At 43.3% G+C, this 22,473-nt stretch overlaps 1 protein-coding gene across 3 annotated transcripts in view; it reads right to left on the reverse strand.

Annotated features, from left to right (window-relative positions):
* GRIN2B (glutamate ionotropic receptor NMDA type subunit 2B) overlaps positions 1 to 22,473 on the reverse strand; it is a 215,337-nt gene that overhangs the window by 5,882 nt on the left and 186,982 nt on the right. For all 3 annotated transcript variants that reach the window (XM_057430360.1, XM_057430364.1, XM_057430374.1), the window contains 4 exons: positions 21,716 to 21,841; positions 18,523 to 18,752; positions 3,494 to 3,654; positions 1,105 to 1,292 (listed from right to left, as the gene is read on the reverse strand). In XM_057430360.1, the coding sequence (XP_057286343.1) occupies positions 1,105 to 1,292; positions 3,494 to 3,654; positions 18,523 to 18,752; positions 21,716 to 21,841 (705 nt within the window). The remainder of the gene's footprint in view (positions 1 to 1,104; positions 1,293 to 3,493; positions 3,655 to 18,522; positions 18,753 to 21,715; positions 21,842 to 22,473) is intronic.

The following is a 22,473-nucleotide window of genomic DNA, read 5'->3' on the forward strand; positions in this document are numbered from 1 at the left end:
TCTGCCCAACCTGTAGCTGTGCCTGGGATTGCTTCAACCCAGGTGTAGGACCTTGCACTTGGCATGGTTAAACTTCATAAGGTTGGCATCAGCCCACCCCACAAGCATGTCAAGGTCCCTCTGGATGTCATTACTTCCCTCCAGCCTATCAACTGAACCACACAGATTGGTGTGATCAGCAAACTTGCTGAGGGTGCACTCAATCCCACTGTCCATATCACCAAATAAGACCAGTTGTTGAATAAGACCAGTTCCAACACCAATCCCTGGGGGACACCACTCGTTACTGGTCTCCAGCCGGACATTGAGCCATTGACCACAATTCTTTGTGTGCAGCCTGCCAGCCAGCTCTTTATCCACCGAGTGGTCCATCCATCAAATTGATGTCTCTCCAGTTTAGAGACAAGGATGTCATGTGGGACAGTGTCGAACGCTTTGCATAAGTACAGGTAGATGACACCAACTGCTCTACCCCTGTCCATCAGTTCTGTAGCCCCATCATAGAAGGCCACCAAATTGGTCAGCCAGGATTTCCCCTTAATGAAGCCATGCTGGCTGTCACCAAGCACCTTGTTGTTTTTCATGTGCCTTAGCATGCCTTCCAGAAGTATCTGCTCCAAGATTTTGCCAGGCACAGAGAATGCCAGAGAAAATCTGAGTTAACTCTTTCATCCATAAATATTTTTTAAATTTTGTAAATGCATGATTTGATCTTGTCTAGAACTATAAAGCATGGGATAACCACAGAAAGTCCAGTATAATTAGTCATGGCAAAACCTCAAAGCTAGTGAAAAGTTCACAAGAGGAATCTTGTTTTTACAAGATATTCTTCACACAAGAAATTTTTCAAACACACATCTGAGCTGGTTCTATGAAACCTTTAGTACTTTTGACATTGCTTTTGATGATACTGCCATCTTGCATCAACAACATAAAACAAGCGACATCTCACATTTTGGTGCAATGCCTCTTAACAAACCGTTGTTAGTAATTTCCTGTTCTCAACTCTAATCTGAAGCAACAGAGCTAGGAACATCTATTTCTTAAAAACAAAACTTGGTATTTCTTAGGAAAACTCAAACTCCTGTTTTCCTTGTCACTTACCGTCTCCAAAAAGCTGTAAAATGGCAAGATCAACCTGGCGCTTCCAGCCTGAGTCCTTTTGGATGGCAATGCCATAGCCAGTGGAAGCAAACACTTTCCCACTCCCAATTGTCACCAGCTTGCAGCCTTCATCTCTGCCAGCCATGTAGTTTAGCACTGCTGCATCATAAATGAAAGCATCCAACTTCCTGCACATGTGTAAGAAACAAGAGAGGTGTGGTACAAAAATGATAGAATCTGTGTGAGTTCAAAGTTGTTCTCAGGTAACTAAGGCAGAAATGAACCTCTTCAATAACTTGCATCTTTACCTTCATCAGAGTTAACTAAAATCTGAGCCTAGAACCTGTGTACAGAGGAAGCTAGATTATAAATGAGGACTGTCTATTTCTTTCTGACTCATTGATAATCACCATTTTTGATTGGAAAGAAAACGTGGAATACAAACATACTGCATGATGAAAATGAACGAAGAGGAAGTCAAGTCCTAAGAATAGCTTATATTTCTGTGCTGTCCTTCATCTTAAAGGAACCTAAAATGTTTCAGAAGTAGGGGGTGGAGTAAGGAAAAGATCACCTCAGATTCAGAGTGCTGGCATGACTTAGCTGAGCAAAACGTTATTTTTTCAAATCAAATATCGTCATGACATCATTCCTTGATTACTGTGAAAAGCACTAATGAATCTTTACCTATGTCAAGTGGCCACCATAGCAGCTTTATGATTTACCAGGCTAAGCAACTCTTCAGCAAAGAGTGCTTAGCTGAAAACCTAATGAAAAATTCAGTTTCAAGACAGAGAAATGCCCATTATGGGCTGGGCTGGGTAGACAGCACAACAGACTGATGAGAGCCTTCCTCTCATTGCAATAAATTGATTAGGGTGTGGGAAGCGGTCTCAGGGGGGGCGCATCTTCCACATAACTGAAGACAGGCGATGAGTAAATCCTCCCACTAGATCTGAAATGAAGCACTTTTCAATAAAAGACCAAAGATCTTCCACCTTGCACATTCTCACACCCATGCTATCTTTTCAATCCACCTCCTGCACATGTATTTCCAGTATGGTGATTATCTCTGTGCATATATGTGGGAAGTCTGTCCAAGTGTGGATATGAAGCCAGGATGCCATCTACTGCAAGTGATAAGCTCTATTTCATCCATATATTTGCAGGACAGAGCATATTTATTTCCTGGATGATGACTTTCCTGGCAAATGTACCTTCCCAGGATGACATCCAACAATGGTACAATCATTTATAATGGGCTTTGAGCCTCTCAACCTGGCAAATAGGTTTAGGAATAGTCATTCAATCTAGTAATTAAATTGGCTGAACATCTTCATCCGTGCTTTGGAATGAACTTTCTCATAAGAGTGCAACACAAGTGTAAGCATAAACATTGGGGTTCTTTTTTTTTTCACTGAGGCTGGGCTCTGACAACCAAAATTGTCAGCTTGGGGAGGAGGTCTTTGATTATGAAGGACAGAGGCTTGAAAAATGGCATTTCAGTTAGTTCCCTCACAGATTCACTGTTATTAAAAAAGGAGGAGCTATTCAAGCATACTGTTTGCAAATGAGTTTTCCAATGTTTCCCAAAATACCAAAGGAAATGCTCTCATTTTACATACTTCCTTATTATTCAAACAACACTTTGTTCAGCCCTTGATGCTAAAATATTCCAGTGAGAAGGGCTACTTCCAAACTATTTGCTTCAAGCACACCTTCTATTATACTGTATTAGCTAGTGATACACTGGGGTGGGATTAGCCCGACAAGGATTGTTTCAGCTTCCTGATTAACATAATCTTTTATACACAGAAGGAGGGAAAACAAAAGAATTTCCAGATGACAATATAAATGCACTGAAAAAAACCTTGTCCACAGAGGTCTGTGAGCTTTTCCTGTGTACGCAGAAGGACACATCAACATGAAACATCTTGATGAAAGAGTCTTTGGGGCTAATATACACAAGACTAAAATGTACAAGGATACAGAAGACTATTTTTGGTTGGCTTTTTGTTGTTTTTTTTTAGCAGTCTTATAAACACATTAGAGACAGAAACTCTTGTACATATCTCAGTAGAAAAACCTGGTTAAGAGAACCACAGAATTATTCTCCTGTGCTGTGTTTGGTCTTGCTATACTTTTAACCATAGAATCATAGAATAGTTAGGGTTGGAAAGGACCTTAAGATCATCTAGTTCCAACCCCCTGCCATGGGCATGGATGCCTCACGCTAGACCACGTCCCCCAAGACTCTGTCCATCCTGGCCTTGAATATGGAATGATAATGGATGCTCATTTTCCAAATCCCACAAAAAAATAATTCCAGACAAGTATGCAAAGAACTCAAGTTTCTTTGGTGAGTAAGCATGGAAGAAGGAAGCCTCACCCAGTCTTCAGCGAGAACAGTGCATCATCCACCCCCCTCTGATTGAACTTCACCATGTAGCTGTGCATTTCAGGGTAGTTGTTGCGAATGTTCCTTTCTGTGCTGCCATTGGGAACTGTCCCGAAGCGGAAAGGGGGCGAGAAGTCATTGGGTTTCTGGAACTGGAGAGACAGAAAAAGAACATTTCTCACAATCTTTCAGCAAAAAGCAGTCATCTGAATGGGAGAACACACTCTCCTCTATATTTTACTGTTTTCAAACACAGAGATCTCCTGTTAGTGCCTAAGAACCAAGAAGCGAATCTGAGCAACCCAGTATCTTTGTCCACTCTGGATTAAGTGCATAAAATAGCCAGTAATCAAAGATTAAAAGGTTAGATAAAATAAAAAAGGAAAGGGAAAAGGTAACACTGGCTTTGGAACACAATCAAGGAAAGATTTTAGAAAAAAATCTGTGTGTATTTTATCCACAGTGTCATTTATTTTCTAAAAAGTATATTTTTCAGCTCGGTGGATGCCTTTGCATTTCTTGATTCTGACTGAAGTAGAAAAGCAATTAATGAGGAGAAATGCCTCTCAGAACACTTCACACCCACTTCACCGAATGAATGATAAGCTTTCAAACTTTTGGGCAAATGTCCCAAATGAAATGCTGTTAGTGGCTGCAAGTCACTAGTAACATTCAATGCTCAGAACTGGATGGCAGAATACTCCAAACCTTTTGCTGCTCCTAAGAAATACATCCATCATAACATTCCCTTACGTCTGCAAGGCTGTGAGGTTTTATATGCCACTTGCTTAACTCAAGTCATAATCAATGCTCTCTGGGATTTTATGAGCAGTAAAATTTAGGCTGTCAATTATCAAGACTGCTTAAAACTCCTAGAACCAGCAGACGGGAAGGAGCACAGGATTTTAAGCTAGGAACTGTATAAGCAGTACCGATAAAGTTGCAAAAGTAGGTTAGATGGAGGGAAGCTCCCTCACTGATATATCAGCCCTCCTGATATGTCAAGCAGTAGCTTGACTCTCAACTGTGACTGCATATTTGGATGACCTTGAGAAGTACACTAAGAGCATATTGAAGATCAGATCATTTAACAGCAACAGTTCACCTGGTACATGAATATATGCAGTCACGAACTGCTACATTCTATAGTGGAAATGTGGCTGCTGTCTACAGCTATAGCTTAAAAAAAACCACATGCAGATGGGCCTTATTCTTGAGTTCTGCTCAAAGACAGTTGTGAACCTGGTTGACTCAGCTGAGGAGGCCAAAGCTGCTAAAGCTCATTCATAACGTCTCAACAATAACCTCAAACACGAGCTGTGTCAGTGATGCAGAGGTGGTAGGTGAACACAACACTCACATCGCTTTCTGTGTACCAGTCAACTCATCTGGTTGTGCAAGGGATCACTCTCAGTTTGGATGGTGAGATGAGCTGGCTTGTACTTGCACACAGAAGTGAGTGAGAGAGAAAACATATCCTACTGCTTTAAGCCAAAATTAAATATCAGGGAGGTTTTTGAAACACAGGTTGGCACCTCACCAGGAAAAAAAAAAGAAAAAGAGGTTTCACACAGCACAAAATAGGCAGTAAGGTGGCTTTTAGACCCTTGTCACACCCACTAGGGATGAAGACAAACCCATAGCTATCAAAATCTGTAAAGAAAGCAAACTTTGATGGGAGAAAAATCACTGCAGCATGCTAAAACAGGAGTTTTCAAAGTGGGCAACTTGCTTTCCCAGGACCTGCACCCTCCATCCCCACAGAGCCCTCCGACAAAGTGAAGTCAGCTGGACAAGCAGCAGACAGGCCCAACCAACATTGGTGTGATCTCAGCTTCAGCATGCCCTTTGGAGCGGCAGCTGTGAGAGCCTCTCTCTGGGCCCAAACAGTGTTAAGGGAACAAAGAGGCCACATTCAATGTCCATTCTATACCTCCAGCCTCCATTCCCAGTGACAGGATCTCTCGTTTTGCCTGCTTCCATGACTATGTCTAAGAACTGGAGTAAGGATTATAGAGTCAGGCAGGGCTGTGATGAGGAAAATAAGCCCACCTTTGAACTACCCTTTGTCCTCCCTGTGTTCAAGGGCCCATCTCAGCAGCCAGAGATGAAAGGCTCCATATTTAGTATTTAACTTCCCGGGAAATCAATAAATAAATTAAAATGTTTTTCTTGAATGAAATTACTGTTTTCAGCAACTAGAAAAGCATGTTTCTAGAAAAGGAAGCCAGGCTAGTGGCTTCTACACATCTGAGAAGTAACAGTGGTACATGCATACAGCTTTCTGGCAGGTGACAGCAGGGGAAAAATCCCTGTATTTGTTGCTTGGAAGTAGGTGGGCACAGCTAAGTCCACGGATGAATGGGATCTACGAAGAGCTCTCCAGAGCCAACAACTGCTGCTTCTCTCTGAGCTCGTTTCTGCCCCACACAACTTATACTGAAGGAAGAAGAAGGCACAAGCCTTCCCAGAAAATATATGGGGAGGAGCACGTCCTCTTCCGGCAGCATGGTGGAGGAGCATGTGTGGAGGAACTGGAAAAGATCCATGAGGAAGAAAGTTAATTGACCCTGTTGTCAAAAAGTCCAGTAAGAAAAACATTTGTTTGGCTCCTCCCTAGGGCTGGGAGAGTGGGCCTGGATCAGAAGTGTCAGCCCCAGGGAAGCAGGGCACTTTGGCGGGCTGGTCTAGAAGGAATCTATGAGACATGAGACAGGAGCGGAGGCACAATGTAGGGGCCATTACATGGAGGCGGCCTGTGCAGAGGTAATCTCGATGCTTTAGTAAATATTGACAAAGGAATTAACCATAGGGTCAGAATTTAGATTAATGAGAGAACTGTCCCATCATTTCATATAAATGTTTGTCCTGCCAGAGCCCTAAGTCACAACTGCTCTACCTCAGGCATTTGCAAAGAGGAGACCTGTGAAGCTCTGGGAAAAAACTTTGCGATAACAGGGGAGGGAAAGATAAGCAACTGTACCAGTTGCTGAGCAAAACCAGCTGCAGAGAGTCGCAGGGAACAGCAAACAATGCTGTACAGGGATCACACTTGTAGAAGCCGCCCGTCACACTTCCCTCCAGCAGGAGCCTGGTCCTGCTGCCCAGCTCTACCTGCCTCGAGGGTGAATTCCTGAGAGGGAATCTGCAGGGCTCAGCTGCAGCCCTGCAAGCCAAAGACCCCTGGATGGGGGTGTACCCCACCTGCAGCCTGCAACTTGCTTACCATGGGGCGCTGGTCATGAGATGCTCCCCTTTTAGCCAAGGTGATGTGACATGCTCTTGCCCGTGAAAGAAATCCCTTAGATAGCTGACTTCACAACAAATGTGGGACAGAATTTGGGGCTAGAAATCAGGGTGGGAAGCAGACACTAAATGTGCCTGAAGGGCTGGGATAGCTCTGGAATATAAGAGGCCTGTGTTCAGCAGCTGTCCACCTCTTTAACCGCTTACTTAACAAATTGAAATCAAGAAGTGTTAAGTCCAAATCAGAGCACGGCTTTGGGAAAAGTAACCTCTCGGAGTCAGAGAGCAGAAATCCTCCTGCTCTGAAGAGTGCTAAACACACAGGCTGGGGGCTATTAGCACATTCAGAGTGGAGAGCCCCTTTCCTGCTCCCCCCGCAACTCGCCATGAGAGCTGTCGACAGCAGCAGTGAGAGTGGGTTTAAGTGACTTGTCTGGCAGAGCTGTTTCATTAGCAATTTGGAGCCATGCCGAGCAGAAAGCAGCATTGTTCTCAGATGTTCGAATATCAATCTGCATAATGAAACAGGTGATAGGAGCGTTTCCCATTTAGGCAGCCATGATTGGAGGGGATTCAGGAATGAGGGGAAGGGGTTATGTCTAATTGGCCACAATTAATTTGATGAGAATTTTTTTTCAATATATTGTCTATCACCAAATGGTTCCTACAGAAAAGCGCATCTGCACTTATTTATCTGCCTCATGTAGGCCCTGTTTACACTGTAGAGTATTTGCCAAAGCATTGAAAGCAGTTTCCCAAACTCAGCAAGCTCTCACAACAAAAAGGCTCTTTTTAATCAGCTGATCTACTTTTACATTGCTTAAAAAAAAAAAAGAATAATGCCCTGCTGGATAACATAATGAGCTGGCAAAACTTGGTGTGAGTGTGTGTGTATGTGTGCAGTGCCTTACTCTTACATAGCTTCTCTGGGAGGGCTCCTTTCACTTTATAAGGCCCAGACCCCCAGTTTAAATTTTCTACCACAGGAAGCTCCACAGCTCTGACCCACCAAAATAAAGCCCACAGGTTCAGCTCCTCTGTTACCTGAAAATACAAAAGAGCTTGAGCCCATGCTAGATACTCAGGGTTCAGTTCATTTGCCCAAGTGTTAAATGCCAAGTTGAGATGCCAAGGGAATTTCACCATGGCAGCAGGTCTTTCATAGCCCCTGCATCAGATTTTCTTACCACTGGAGGGTATTTTGAATACTCTGGTGCACCCAAATTGCCTCTAGACACCTACATTTGCACAGATGAATCCTGCTACTGGACCATTAGGCCCTCAGGACAACTTCCACTGCAAGTATAGGGAGACAATTGCTGTGGGCAGCAGACAGCCCAAAGTGCCCACCACTCTCTTGAACTTGCCCATCAGGGCATCAGTCACAACCTTTTCTGCAGACACCTATAAGCAGCCCTCTGCTTCCTTTTTTGGCAGCTGTGCAACCATTAGATATCTGTTGTGGCACAAGCCAAATATCTCCAAAAAAGACGGCATTTATTAGTGAGCTGCAACATAAGATTTAGTGGTATCAGGCTAGAAAAGCAAAGTCCATGCTTGAGTGTGTAATTTTAGCACAACGTTTCTGCATTGCCCAAACATCCTTGGTTAGTTCCTCTTGCTCTGGTTCAGCTGCATGTCACTGCAGTCACTTAGCACCTTTCTTTGCTGCCTGAGAATCCAGTCAGGCTGTTTGCACAGGAGCTTCACCCAGAACTTGTTAAAAATTAAAGAGTGGGCCAGTGATTTCAGGTCTAATTCTGAGGTAGCTCTATGCTTACACTTTGGTCCTGATTAACTATGAATGTCCACAGCAACATTCCTTGCCCAAGCCATCTTGTTTTTGCATCCTCTGTTTCAGCCAGGAAATGAACTTCTTTACAGCTAATGCATCAATCTCAAAGACAGGAGACTTGTCTTTTTCGTATTTGCAAAATACGTCATTTTTGTTCCCAAGCTGCACTATGAACAATGCCACAGAACCACAAACCTGGATCTGGCTCTGAGATGCCTGCTCTGGTGGGTTTCTCCTAGACATCATTGTTCCTGATAGCTTTTCATTCAACCTGCAGGGGAAGATGGCTGGACCTGGAAACTCCCCTACCTATTCCCTGTACAACCTACACCAGGCTTTTACTATTGGAAAGTTCTTCCAAGTGTCTGAACTGAAATCTTCCTGCTGCAATCCAACTACAGTATTTTGCGTTATCTTCACCATGGATACAGAAATTAAAAGTGTCTTCTTCTCTAAAGGTGAAGGTGTCTTTTTCTTTTTCAGAAATATTTAGTGTTTCTGAAGACCACCATCTGCTTCTTCTCCATGTTCTTGCATTGGAGCCAAAGTGACCTAATTTCCTCAGTCTTATTAGCTGTATTATCTAGAACTGCAACCATTTTTGCTGCTGTCCTTTGGCTGTATCCAGTAGGTCTTGCCTTGACTTGCCTTTGGTTGGACATGCTCTCCACCATACTAAGAACATTCTGATTGGGACCCCAAGATACTGAGAGAACATTACATTAAAAAGGCTCACAGCAAGACAGTAAAAGTATTATTAGTGAGAGTCAATGATCATCATTACTCTTCTCAATGACTCTCTTGTATCAATTTCCACACAACTGTGGCCCATCACCTGTCCTAGTAGAGGAAGTGCTCTACAGATTCCCAGAGTGGAATCTGGTCTACTGGTATGTTCCTGCAGGGCACTTTCACATTGCTACAATAGAACCCCAGCTAGGAGCGTGCCAGCCCAACAGCATAAGTAGAAAGTCATAGCACTGGTACGATAATATGTGAGGAGAGCAGACTAAAGAGAATGAGATTCTCATTCTCCTATTACTCATTAATTTCTTGTACAGATACTTCTCAAGTTTCATTCCTAAAGCATCCCTCTCCCCTCTGTAGTCACCTAGTTTTGATATTGCAAACAGTTTTTTACTCCCAAGGTGGAACTCACAGCCATTTCTAAGTAGCTACAAGTTTTCAAATCCTCCTATTACCTGAGCTCAAATTTCCTCTATTCTGCATTCCTTCACAGTATCACCCTCTACCTCCTCAACAGCAGCTGGGACCCTTCTCAGCTCAGAATCCAGTCACCATATCAACTCCTCCTGATTGTTGGGGCCAGTGGAAGATATCAGCCTTAAGACTACAGTGTCAAAACCCCAGTTTCTTGTCTTCACCAGTCAAACAATACATGACTCAATTTATAAACACAAAAAAAAAAAAAAAGAAAAAAAATAAAAAGGGGAATGAACAGCATCAAATCCAATATAAGTCAGTTTTGGGAGAGCATAAAAATACCTCAGCTCCCTCAGACTTTGACTTTGTGGTTTATCTTATTATTCAATACTCGGTGATGTTTCAGATTCTCTGGTCTCACTTTGCATAGTGCTTTCACCCGTGAATTCCTCTAGATAAGTCTGAGAAAGGAGTTATCAGTTAGTGCAGCTGACTGCAGCAAAATTGGCAAAAAATTAGATTAAAGTAATTTTTAAAGGAAAATGTAGGGTGGGTCAGACCCACGAACAAGAAATAAAATCTCTATGAATGTCTGGTGGTGAAATAGGTACAAGTGTGGGTCAGGGAAGGGAACACAGCAACCTAGTGACAATGTAAAGGTGGAGGGGGGGGAGGTGAAAGCAAAAGAAAGGAGTTCAAATATAGCAACTTCAAAAATAGTTGCCCTTGCAAAATAACTGAGGTGAAAGCAGGGATCCAATTGGTGGAAGAAGCCGCCATCACATGCAGTTATTGCCAGAGCAATGCACACAGTGGGACTTTGCAGCCTCTTCACAAGCTGGATTGCTATGTGCAGGCTTGCTCTGTGCTGCTTCTGCAGAGAGCCGAAGATTGAAAACCTTGGCAGCACAGCATCACCCCAAACAGATGGCATTTCAGGGGTCCTGTGTCTTCCACAGCCAGGGCTACATGCACATGCTGGGACCACACTGCCTTTCTGCTGATCCAAGCATTATGGAAATACCAAGCCTTTGGAGCCCCTCAGGGGTCAGACCATCACATGTGGACAGAGTCCACACACCACCACAAAACCAGGTGTCTTCTGGGTCTTCCAAGTGTGTGAGCATTATGCAGCCTATGTGCAGCTTCTCCACCCAGAAGGTAACACTAAAGCTTTAAAATTTGCTCAGGACACATTTGGCAGGCTACAGGCTTCAAGTCAGTCACAGGGTTAGGAGTTCCTCAAGCTTGACCAGAGAAGATCATTTGTAGTGGGAACACTGAGCTTCACTAGTTGGGGACAAAAGCTTCTTGCACAGCCCTAATATTAGTATGTGTGATAGTAGATGAGCAGAGTCCTATCTGTTGCCCTATGGATCTTATCTACAGTGCACTTAACTTTTGCTTGACTGCATGTAGAGAATGGAGATCATCTCTTTATCCCAGTATCAAATCATGCTATGTATTCCACCCTTGGAAGACAGCTTCCTTGGAAGCTAAACACAATGGGGCAAAAGGCACCTACTGAATAATTCCAGGCAAGCACAGAACAGAAATTAGTGAGGCAGAAAGATGCCATTTAGTACATTTATGTTTATATCATTAGAAGTGTAGATGTTCATTCAGAGGAAGAAAATTAACTGATGAAAAAGACCTTGAGAGGAGAGGTGGCAGCTAAGTACAGAGGAGTTTGAAATCTGTTTTGTTTGCACATGAGACAGCTGGTTAACAAATTATGAAACACACTGAGAAATTCAGAGGATGTAGTTTGATGGGGGAGCAATTCCATTTTACATTAATTTTCACTAAGAAAGGCAGGTCAGAGCCTTCTATGTTCCGAGCACTAATAGTAGCCAACCTGCTTCAGCACCTTGTATGCGGGTACCAACAATGGGGCAGTAGGGTAAAACCCTGCACAAGTCCAGCAAACCTCCCAAATGCTCCAGGGGGCAGATTTTCATCCAAGTAATTAGAAAAGCCTAGTCATCATATCAGAGCAATTTCTTAAGCACTTCTGTAGGCATGGAGGCAAAGCAAAAAGAAGGGAACTCAAGACAGTATGTGGGGCATCTCAGCACCATCCCAGAGGTGGGAGATAACACCTTCCTTTAGCCTTCTGCAGAAAGCTGCCTCCCATCTGCAAATGGACTACAGCAGAGGAATGAAAGCTGTAGCAACCCCTTGTGGGTCCCAGGGCACTAGAGCAGGTACACCTGAAGCAAGCAAGCCTGTTGGGCTCCCAGGACCCAGGGGAATTTTTACCTTGAAGAGCCAAACGCCTGGGAGAAGCAGGGCTTCTGAAGTAAAAATGCCTGGGAAGATACAACTAGCCAAATATTTATCAAGTATACATATGTACATACTACTTCAAATGTCACGGTCGCTAGGCATAGCAACGAAAGGGGGAGGAGGACTACTGTATTTTCTTTAAATCCTGTAGATTCTCCCCCCCCCCCCCCCCCCCAGCAATTCAGCCTTGACCATTCAGATGAAGAAGGCCAGCTCACTCAGGCTGCCAAATCCTGGTGGCAGGGCCATTGTCTTTTATTTGACTGCAGAGTGCCAAGTACTTTTATGGCACCATATAAATAATAAATAAAAATATTCATTGCTTCCCTCTCCGCTTACTTATACTGACGTGAGAAGCAGGACAATCCTTTGCTCTCTCTGACTTCCTTCTCCCTTATGCAACTCGCCAAAGATGGCTTTTTCCAGACTGCCAAACAATTAGCACAGAAGCAACCAAAATTGCCCAGAATGGGTTAGCTCCAAGAGCCAGTTAAAGGGAAGATGAAAAGGAAGAGGCAGTGGTGGCCAAGGTCTGGGAAAAGCCAGGACCATGTGGTGGGGAGAATGCAAAAGCTGCAAGCTAAGAACAGTGCCACGGCCCCTTTGCCAGCATCCCTCATCCAGTGACTCCCACCTGTGCCACCAGCAAAGCCCAAGGGGTTGCATCTCTCCTTTTCCAACAGGATGAATTAAGCCTACAGTCTGACTCTGAGTATCCCCTTCCCTTGTATCTCACCTGCTTAAGTTCTCAACTAAACTGCATTTTAACTGACACTAATCCTGAAGTGTCCCATTACAAGTTTTTACTGCCATTAAATGCCTCCAGATCAGTGGAAGAGAATCCTGAGAGACTAAGTCAAGGCTAAAACGTATTGTACCCTCCTCACCGCTCTGCACTACGCAGCCCTGAGCTTAAAAAAAAGAGGGAAAATGACAAAGAAAGTAGTACTGAAGTGGGGCAGGGGAGAAAAAGCATGCTTGAAAAAACACTGACTTTAAACATTTATAGCCTTAAAATTACAGAATCACTTTTTAGCCCACAAGCACAGTGATTTGTTCCAAGGATCTCAGAAAGCATAACATCATGCCAATCTGAAGAGTGCTGAATGACTAAATCTACAATAAATGTAGCCATCTACAACTGTAAAAAGTTATCTAAGATCATATTTAAGTACACAATAAATCTAAGTCACCAGTTAGAAAGTTCTGTTACTAACATAATGAGATGCTGCAGCTCTTTCAATAGCTATTTATTAATGTGAAGACTTTAGCATAATATGTAATTACACAAACATATTCTGCACTGTATAGTATTTGTAAATAGTTCATGCTATAGTAACTGGTGATTTACAAAGAGGTGCAGAGAAACCATCAGGTTTTAAGACATAAAATTTCAGACTATCAGAAAATATCAGAGACTACTTGAATTTTCTGCACTTCACTATGAACCAATGTTTGTTATATTAAGCACTAATGTTATATGCAAAGGTCATATTTAAGCAAAAGACTGCACACAGTTCTACTTATTTACAGGAAGATGTACCCACAACGAAGCACTGCAGAAAGAAATTCAACTCTGCCCCATGACATAAGGTTTTGAGACTTAATTACTTTTGACGGTTGTTGGTCAAGCAGCGTACACTGGACTTCATGCATTTTGAAAAAGGTTTTGATCTATCAGTAGAGAACAGAGTTGAAATTGGCATGATCTTACTTCTGGGCAGCTAACTCATATCTTTACAAAGGTGTCCTCACAATAAAAGTCACACTGCTGTTGAAAGGAATTCTTACTTTCTGCTTTTGGACACCAACACATAAAACTTCCTTTGCATTGTGCAGAAATGTGTGAAAGTACCACAGATGTCTGTTGATAGCAAATGCACAATCCCATGAAAGATTTGTTCTGCCTTCAAGCCATCTGGTTAGACCTCTTACAGACCTTACAAGGTACAAGAGTAACCCCCACTTCTGGTCCCCTTAGAAAATTCCTAGCTGATAGATGTAGCCTTTCTGCGTTTTTCCTAGAGTTCTCCAGAACAGGTATTTGTTATACAAAAGCTGCAAGCTCAGAAAAGCATGTGCATAATAGCCCATTGACTTTCATGTAGCCACTCATGAGCACAAAGTTAGGCACATGCTTAAGTGTCCTGCATATCTGGATCCTTGGATAACTTGGATCTAATGTGCCGTAGAGTACAATGCGAGAAACAATTCATTTTTCAATTTCATGGCCAAGCATCTATTACTGCAGAAATACAGCAGATTCTTTTTTGCAGGATTTTTGGTGTGACTCTTGATTTGCATCAACTTTGTTTCATTCACCTCAGAATAATATGTTGTTTTGTCTTCCAATTATTTCCTTCTGTCCTTTCCCCTTGTAACAGAAAGAAAAAAAAACAAAATCACCCTTTTTCTTAATGTAGGTCAATTTTATGAGTAGAGACTTCAGAAAATAACAGGTCAAAAATGCATGTTAGAAATATCAGTGTTTTGTTTCAAGTATACTAAAATGAGCTACTTTGACAAATATCAAGATTTCCACTGCCTTTTTACTCTATCCCCAGTCATAGTTTATCTGAACCTGAGACACTCCAGAATATTTTTCAATAAAAATATTGGCCAGCTTTAATTTTTTATAAAAGCATATTTATTAAAAAAAAATAGCTAACCTGTGTTGCATAGAAACAGGCCCTTTGTCTCAGCATTTCATTAACATCTTAAAAACCAAATAAGTCAAACACATGAAATTTCAGCAATTTGTATTAATTTGCAAGCATGCAGAAATCCATTTCTCTCCTTTTTATGTCAATTACAAAATTACCATTTTGCCTCTTTGGCATTTCCAACTAATTTATAGGCACAGATACTACTTTTTTATTATTAACCTACTGCATTCTAAACTATTTAAATGCCTTGCTGGCTGTCCACATTTGCTTTTATTCATTACTACTGTATATGAATGGAAATCACATCTAGTTATTATATTATTTCACACATTAGTTCATTTTATATAATCTTTCCTATATTTACTGCCTTCGTTAGACTGAAATACCACAGGCGCTTGTTTCTCTAATGTGTCTGAAGCTCTCCTGTTAATGGAAATTGGGTTATGTCTCCTGATTACAGTCAGATGAAATCCAGACCCAGAAGCCGACTGAAGTATTCTACGACAGGCCACCTTACCAGCAGGGCTTTCACAGAGGGTTGGAGTCATAGCAGCCCCCAATGTGGACCCCAGATGGATACAGCCCAGGGCCATATGCAAATCTGCTCTGGCAGGGCATGCTGGTGCTGCAGCCAAGGGCAGAGTTCCAGCCAGGGAGCTGATCTGGCCAGCACAGTTCTGCCCCTGCCAGGACCCCATCCAGCCACTTCACTGCACAAGGTTGACCCGCAAAGGTGGCTGGTACTGGTTTGGCATCCACGCAGGACAGCAGTTCAGCCAGTGCTGCTCTTGGAAAGGTGTGGGTTTCTCCTTCCTGAAACTGCCCACAGCTGCACCAGCATTAAGAGCCACAGCTTAATGATTTAGCATCTGCAAAGGTTAACATGGAGGAATTAAAGCCATCATGAGGTGGGTTCTGGGTCAGCTCTGGCACCAGTTTTGGGTCAGCTGGGCACTCAGCAGAGTGAGCATCATCTGGGCCAGAGAAAGAGTGGCAGAGATCACTAAGCTCTGCACAGGGAGCTTCAAAACCACCCTCAATCCAGCCTATTACCCTGGCACAGAGGTATCCACTCTAGCCCAGCTCATACAGACCTGCTCAGGTATCCACACAGCAGTGACATGACGTTAGTCATTGTCTTGCATGTCATTAAGAAGTAAATGCTGGGGCACAGCCAAGACATCATCCAAGTCCTTAGACAGCTGGAGTGTTTCAACCTGCTTTTCTGGGGAAGCAGCAGGTCGAGAGCAGTAGGCATCTCTCAGAACAGCTCTTTCCAGGCAAGGCCCAAGGATGAGGGTCTAAGGAGACCCTCAGGGTGGCTGTCACAGGATGTAGCCAGCCTGACCTTGACAAGCATTCCCCAGCCAGGCACAGTAATGGATTTTGCGAGTGCATCTGGCATTTTGGCTGCTGTACAGTGCCAGTGGGACACCTTCCCCAGGTACTGTCATGCTACAAAGACATTTGCAAGCAGATCTGGGTCTAGGCAAGTAGAACAATATCCCTTAAAATAACTACCCCTTTGCCTATCAACTTGAATTACATCTTCTGCTGACTTCTTGTTTTGGACACAGTTGCCCTTGCCAGCTGATGTAGCAGGCTGGGAGGTTGATCTACTTCACTTCTGCTGCAGAGACCAGATCACACATTGGAGTTAAAAAATACAGAAAGATATAGTCTTTCCTCTTGGCCACTGGCATTGGTCAGTGACTGGCTAGTTTAAGCAGGCAGGAAAAGGTAGATGGAGCAGAGCACACCTCCATCTCCCCTGCACGTGCCTGCACCCTGGCCAAGCAGTGCATTGCCTGGGGGTGAGTGAGTTCTAAGTATTATGTGGGCTTTGGAAGAGGGAAAAGAGGAGATTCAGAAGAGTGAATTACTCCTAAACGACAGCATCGTGAAGTGTTGCAACACATTCTGCAGGGCCCTCCACAAGTTCAGAGAGCAGAAACCCATGAGCCCAGTAGATCAAGCTCATTCACTCACATTTTTTGGATTAAGTTAGTCCCACCTGTCTTTATTCTCCAGGGGCAGCAATTGGCCTTCATTTTTACCCGCCAATTTTCATCTGATTCCAGATACTCTGGTAGATTGTAATTTTACCCAGATGCTGTACTTGCACTAGCAGCTGTGTTTGAGGCATACTGCAACAACCTGAGTATGTACTGTGACCTTTCACTTCCCGAAGAAAGCAAGCACATATACTTTAGGATACCAAAAGCAAACACAGGAACTTTGGCAAAGAAAAGTAGAAGAAAATGACCTCAATCTAACACACACAGGTAGTCCTACAGTGAAATCGACTAAAATAGGCCCAGAAACTTGTATCCAAAGGCTTTGTGAAGCTCCAGGAGTTACCGCTTTCAATTGATATTTCATGCACATATCTCTGCAGGTATGAAGAATATCTTGAAAAAACATGAGAATGAAAGCGTGATTCTCTCCATGAGCCTAGGCACAGCCTGAAACAATAGATCACAGGTATGAGCTATCCAATTTAGCTCAGACAGTTGAAAACCTAATGATGACAAGCTAATGTTAACTCTGATAGGGCTGGATGGTTTTGAACAGTGTCTTTCAGCCTGAGGGAGTCCACAGCTTCTAAGGAGTCTCAGCAACAACCTCTACCTGGCAGAAAAGCATCTTCCCCTCCACCTCCTCCTCAACACAGCACAGTGCAAATCTGGAGACAGCGTGAAACAAATTGAGGTTGAAATTAAAACATGTAACAGGAGAACCTGTGCCTGGATTGTATTATTGTATGCACTGTATTGTATTGCATGGATTGTATTATTTCCTGTATCATATTTCATTCCAAGAAAAAACAACAAAAAGGGGGGTTAGGGGGGAACCTCTTAAAAATTCATCCACTACAGAATTTCCAGCCTGCTGCACAAGACACTGTATACACAGGGGGCCTGGCCACAGCTTATTTCTAGACTGTCATGGGGGACACATGAGACAGTAACTATAACCAGTCCAGCAGCAGCAAACTGACTTTTGCAGTTCTCTTGCTGCTATCCCTGTGACAGGAATGCGTGCGACATACTGCTACTTGGTTGCCCTACAATGGCATGACCCCTTAAGCAGCCCCAGTGTTTGAGTAACAAATTCAATATGAGAAATCAACCCTCACAATATTCAATCCCTTGTGAGTAACCTCACTATATAACAAAAATAAAGCAGTGCTCAAAGCTTCAGACCCTGATGAGCCAGCCAGTGCTATGCTGCATGCATGAGCAATCTTTTCAAAATCCTCATTGTGCAAAGCCCAGCAAAAGCAAATGCTCTGCAAGGACAAAATGCCGTGCATCTAAGCAAGGCAGTGAAACACACTCTGAGGAGGAAACAATTTCTTGCGCTAAGCTTCCAAAGGCCTTGAAAAAAAATGACAGTATAACTTCAAATGCAAGTAATAGTAAATCATCAAAGCCATGCTGATTTACCCCCATGGGCAGAACTTGTCCCCAGAATAAACTAACAGATCATATTTGCTAGGCTAATGGCCAGTGTTCCTACAAAAACAAATTATTTCATCCAGAAAAAACAGGTTACAGACATTATATACATCATCTCCAAAGTTCCATTAATTCATTTCTTGCTGACGATCAAAGTGTGGTTTGGGATCATGCAAGTAAGCACAGTTCAGCTCTGCTGAATTCATTCCTGAAGTGTTTAAAACATGACAAAATGCAACTGAATACCAACAAAGAGCAGTTGTGCTATTTAAACTAGGGACTAAAGCTACAATACTCTGAAAAAAATGAGTATTTGCCCAATAAAAGCAAAGAGGAGAGGGTATAAGAGAGCCTCTTCTGTGGAAAAAGCTGCTTTGAGGGTTTGGGTGGATCCATTACCTTTTTGTCGCTCAAGCCAGACACCTGATCCACGTATTCTTCTTGGATCATGAAGGCAGCCAGGTTGGCAGTGTAGCTGGCCAGAAAGATGACAGCGAAGAAGGCCCACACTGACACCATGATCTTGCTAGTGGTGCCCTTGGGATTCTGCACTGGCACAGAGTTGTTGAATACCAGCCCCCACAGCAGCCAGATAGCTTTGCCAATGGTGAAAGAGGGACCTCCTGGCTCTAGAGTGATTGAGAAACATGAATCCCACAGTGAGCATCTCAAAGTAAGTGGTCTGCATTTCTATTCACATGCACATCTTGAGTTCTGAGTTAAGAGCACTACCTATTCCCACATGGGAGATGAATGTCTGTGGCTGCGTACCGCTATGTTCATGACAACATACCTCAGCAAAGTGTGACCCTAAAAAATGAATTTTTAAAAAATGTCTGCAGGTTTCCATATTGCTTCTGTCCCAAAGATTTCCTCTGAAACATTATAAAGGTTTTTTTTTTTGTATGAGATTGGAGTTTCTAAAAGCCCAAACATTCCATTTCAGTTCAAGTGTTGTCACCAAAAATAGTTTTCTCAGAAAAATTCTATCCTTGTTTCTAGCTATTCAACAGCAATTTTGTCCTTGAACTTCCAGCATACACCTGTGCAAAACATGACCTTCACTGTATTTGTACAAGAGCAAGGCAGAGCACCATCTGAAATAATAGGGCTCTACAAATACCTCTGCATGATGGTTTCATTACCCAGTCTGTTGAAGATACATAACCCAGAGAAAAAGCACAGCTCCCTCTCCACAGGTTGTGTGTCCAAGGTATATAATGATGACACAAACTCTGGTCTAAATCAGGAAAATCAGCAGCTCTGCCACAGGCAGTCCAGGAGCAGATCCAGTGTTTTAAAAGCTGCTATTTTTCCCTTATTCATTTTTCAGCATGGAAGCTCACTCATACCACAAAAGTCATGAGCTCAGGAAGCACCAGGTTTGAAAACAGGTGAAATCCTGCCTGTCTCGCAGCAGTCTCATATCCCTGGAATATTCTGGTTCCATTAGTGGGAACCCAAATCAAAATTTGCTCAACTTGAGCACAAGAAGATCTGTCAGCAAGACTGCTGATGCAATCCCTCCAGGGTTTCTGCTTCAGACCCTGAGAAGACCCTCTTAGGACAAGAGCTCTCTGGCACAGTTCTGTCACTTTTCCAATGATGCCAACCTGGCTCTGCAACCTGCTGGGTTAGCATGCCATGTTTTATCTCCTCTCTTGGGTAAGCTGACTGGTGCTTAGTGCTGCTGCTGTGGTTAAGGTTGGGTCCAGCAGAGGAACAAAAAGGAAGAAAGTTTTGACATTCCTCTCCAAACCCTTGAGCAGTGAATAGCATAGATCGCCTGAAAGCACTAACTAGTTTACTCTAAATACGACTACAAGGTGCAAGGTGCTCATTTTTCACCCTGGGAACTGCACACCAAGTTCAAAACAGAATCATCACCTGGCAAAGCTGGCATCTCTAAATGCCAGGGAAACAAAGTTTCTATAAGAAACATGGCCTGGCAATCCTTGTCTTTTTACATGCTGGACTGGTAGCTTTAAAACCCTCTCTATCTAATATGCCCTAACACACACAGATGCAAGGCCTGCAGATCACTAGTGGGAACTGTAAGTTGTAAGGAAATCTTGAGAAGTTCCCTCTTAAAGTCTTCCTCTCTCCACTCATCACCCCATGTGCTTTTACAGTTACTTTGCTGGCTATAAACCAAGACAGCAATGGGAGCCTCCAATCCAAACCAGGGACCTAGAATCCTTCTGACCTCTCCAACATTAAGTGCTCCAACAACAAACCAACACCGTTTAGGGGCTAGATCAGGGTATGCCCACCTGACCCTGGAGATAAAATCTTGGTGTCTGTAAAGAGAAAATAGAGGTATGGAAAGCAGGGGTATACTGTCATAGACATAGTTGCAGCCAAAGTAACATTAGCTGGAGCATTCTTTACCAAACAAGCATTCCAATGTGCGCATCAGGTTTCTCCATCTTCACGTTACATCTGTCAGGGATAATATTTGCCTGATTACTCAGTACTGTTTACTCAGAAATATTGATAATTGCAGCTGCAGTTCAGCTAACTTAATAACTGCACAGCTGCACACCTGTACTAAGAACTGCTTCCAGTTCCACATCTGTATTAATATTTCCCAAGAGACTCACAGGTTTACACAGCGTTTACTTGTGTCCATGGATCCATGTGGTTACAATCAGTTGCCATAAAGGCCCTCCACAGCTCCATGTTAAGAGAGGTTTTCCACTTCCTCGTATATGTGGTTCTGCCTGCATTCTCATTAACACTTTTTTTTCCCCCACTCTCCTCTGATATGATGGCACAAAATCACTCAAAGCACTAGACTCAGGAGCATTTTCCAGTAACAGTCTCTCTCCCACTCTTCTGAATGGACCAATAAGCCCTGAAAGGTTTGAAGGGCTGATTCATCAGGGGGTAAAGATACAGAGATCAACTTCCTAATTGTCTTCATGCCAACAAGGCAAAAAAGGCTGTCTCTCAGTCTGTCGGTCCATCCTCTCTTTAACTCATCAGGCTGTCTTCTGAAGTCCAGAACAACAGAGATGGGTCAGTCATTTCCATCTTTCCTGCTACCCTTATTAAAATAATACATTACCTACTCTCAAGAAAATGCATTTCCCACTTTCGCAGTTGGCCTTAGCAAGACAGAGGGTGAAGTGGGGGAGGGACAGGCCCAGGTGACAGATGTGGAGTCTGGAGGACATAGCACTATGCTGGGAGGCCAGCAGAGTGGCTTGCTCTCTGGGGAGAAGTAGCACTGAAGGATGGGTTGACAGCACTGAGCCTCCTTATTGCCTTAGAGAGCGCAGCACCATAGCCATTGCCAGCACTGACTACCAGGACCCATTTTCCTTCAGTGAGAAACAAGCTGGAGCTGGTGTATGCATTAGAGATAAAAAGCAACACAGCTCCGTCTCCTGAGCCAAGCAAATTATCCATTATACACATCTGCTAGCTTCAGAGCCTTTCTTCCGCTTCCATTCCTGCCCTCTATAGTTTGAACACAGAGCTCAGAGTGGGCTAGATCTGTATCCTGTTTAAGGCAAATGAAAGACCCCAACAAAGGAGCCAGGATTGGAAGCGAGAGAGGACCATGGCAAGAAAGGACTCCCCTTACCTCTGCCATCAGCAAGGCACCGATTATAGCCCACAGGGCTGAAGTACTCAAAGACGAAGACAGCCACCGCAGAGATGATAAGCAGCATCACAAACATCATCACCCATACATCAGCACTGAAAGGCTCTGCAGAGGAAGAGAAAACCACAGTGAAAGACCCGATACGCTACCTCACCTATCCCTCACATCCTTTGCTCTCCAGAGCACCTCAGTGAGAGTGTGGGGCAAACTGGCCAGGGGAAAAACAAAAGTTAAAACAAAGACTCAACTCCAGTCTGAAAAGCTACGTGAACTGGGAGAAGTGTAGTTTCTGTCTCTGTAATGACTGCATTATTTCTTGCTGTTACATTTGTGACACATGGCTCCATCTGGAGCTACGTGCAGCCATTGTGGCATGAACTGATAAAATAAAATGCATTGATAAAAGATTGTTCCCAGGAAGTCCTCCAGCACCATCTGGAGAGAGTGGGGAAAATCAAGCAGAACTGGCAGAGTTTCAGACAAGCATCCAACTTTAAAGATGTTATTGAGCCACAGCATCTCCAAATTTCTCAAGTTCAGCCATAACGATAGTAGTTTTTTTCAGCTATTCCATTCCCTTAGCAATGGAAAGACTGGCTTATTCCAGAAATGTTAACATTGATCTCTTCCAGGTTTTCTCCTTCTCCAAGCCTGAACACATAAAGATGTGACTGAACCAGCTCAAACAAACATAGAACTCTGGTCCAGACTATAGCCAATATTTCAGCCTCAGTTAA

This window comes from Pezoporus wallicus, unplaced genomic scaffold (genome assembly GCF_028554395.1).
Source record: "Pezoporus wallicus isolate ANWC-B61680 ecotype Strahan unplaced genomic scaffold, APGP_CSIRO_Pwel_v1 scaffold_3294, whole genome shotgun sequence".
Taxonomy (NCBI): Eukaryota; Metazoa; Chordata; class Aves; order Psittaciformes; family Psittacidae; genus Pezoporus; species Pezoporus wallicus.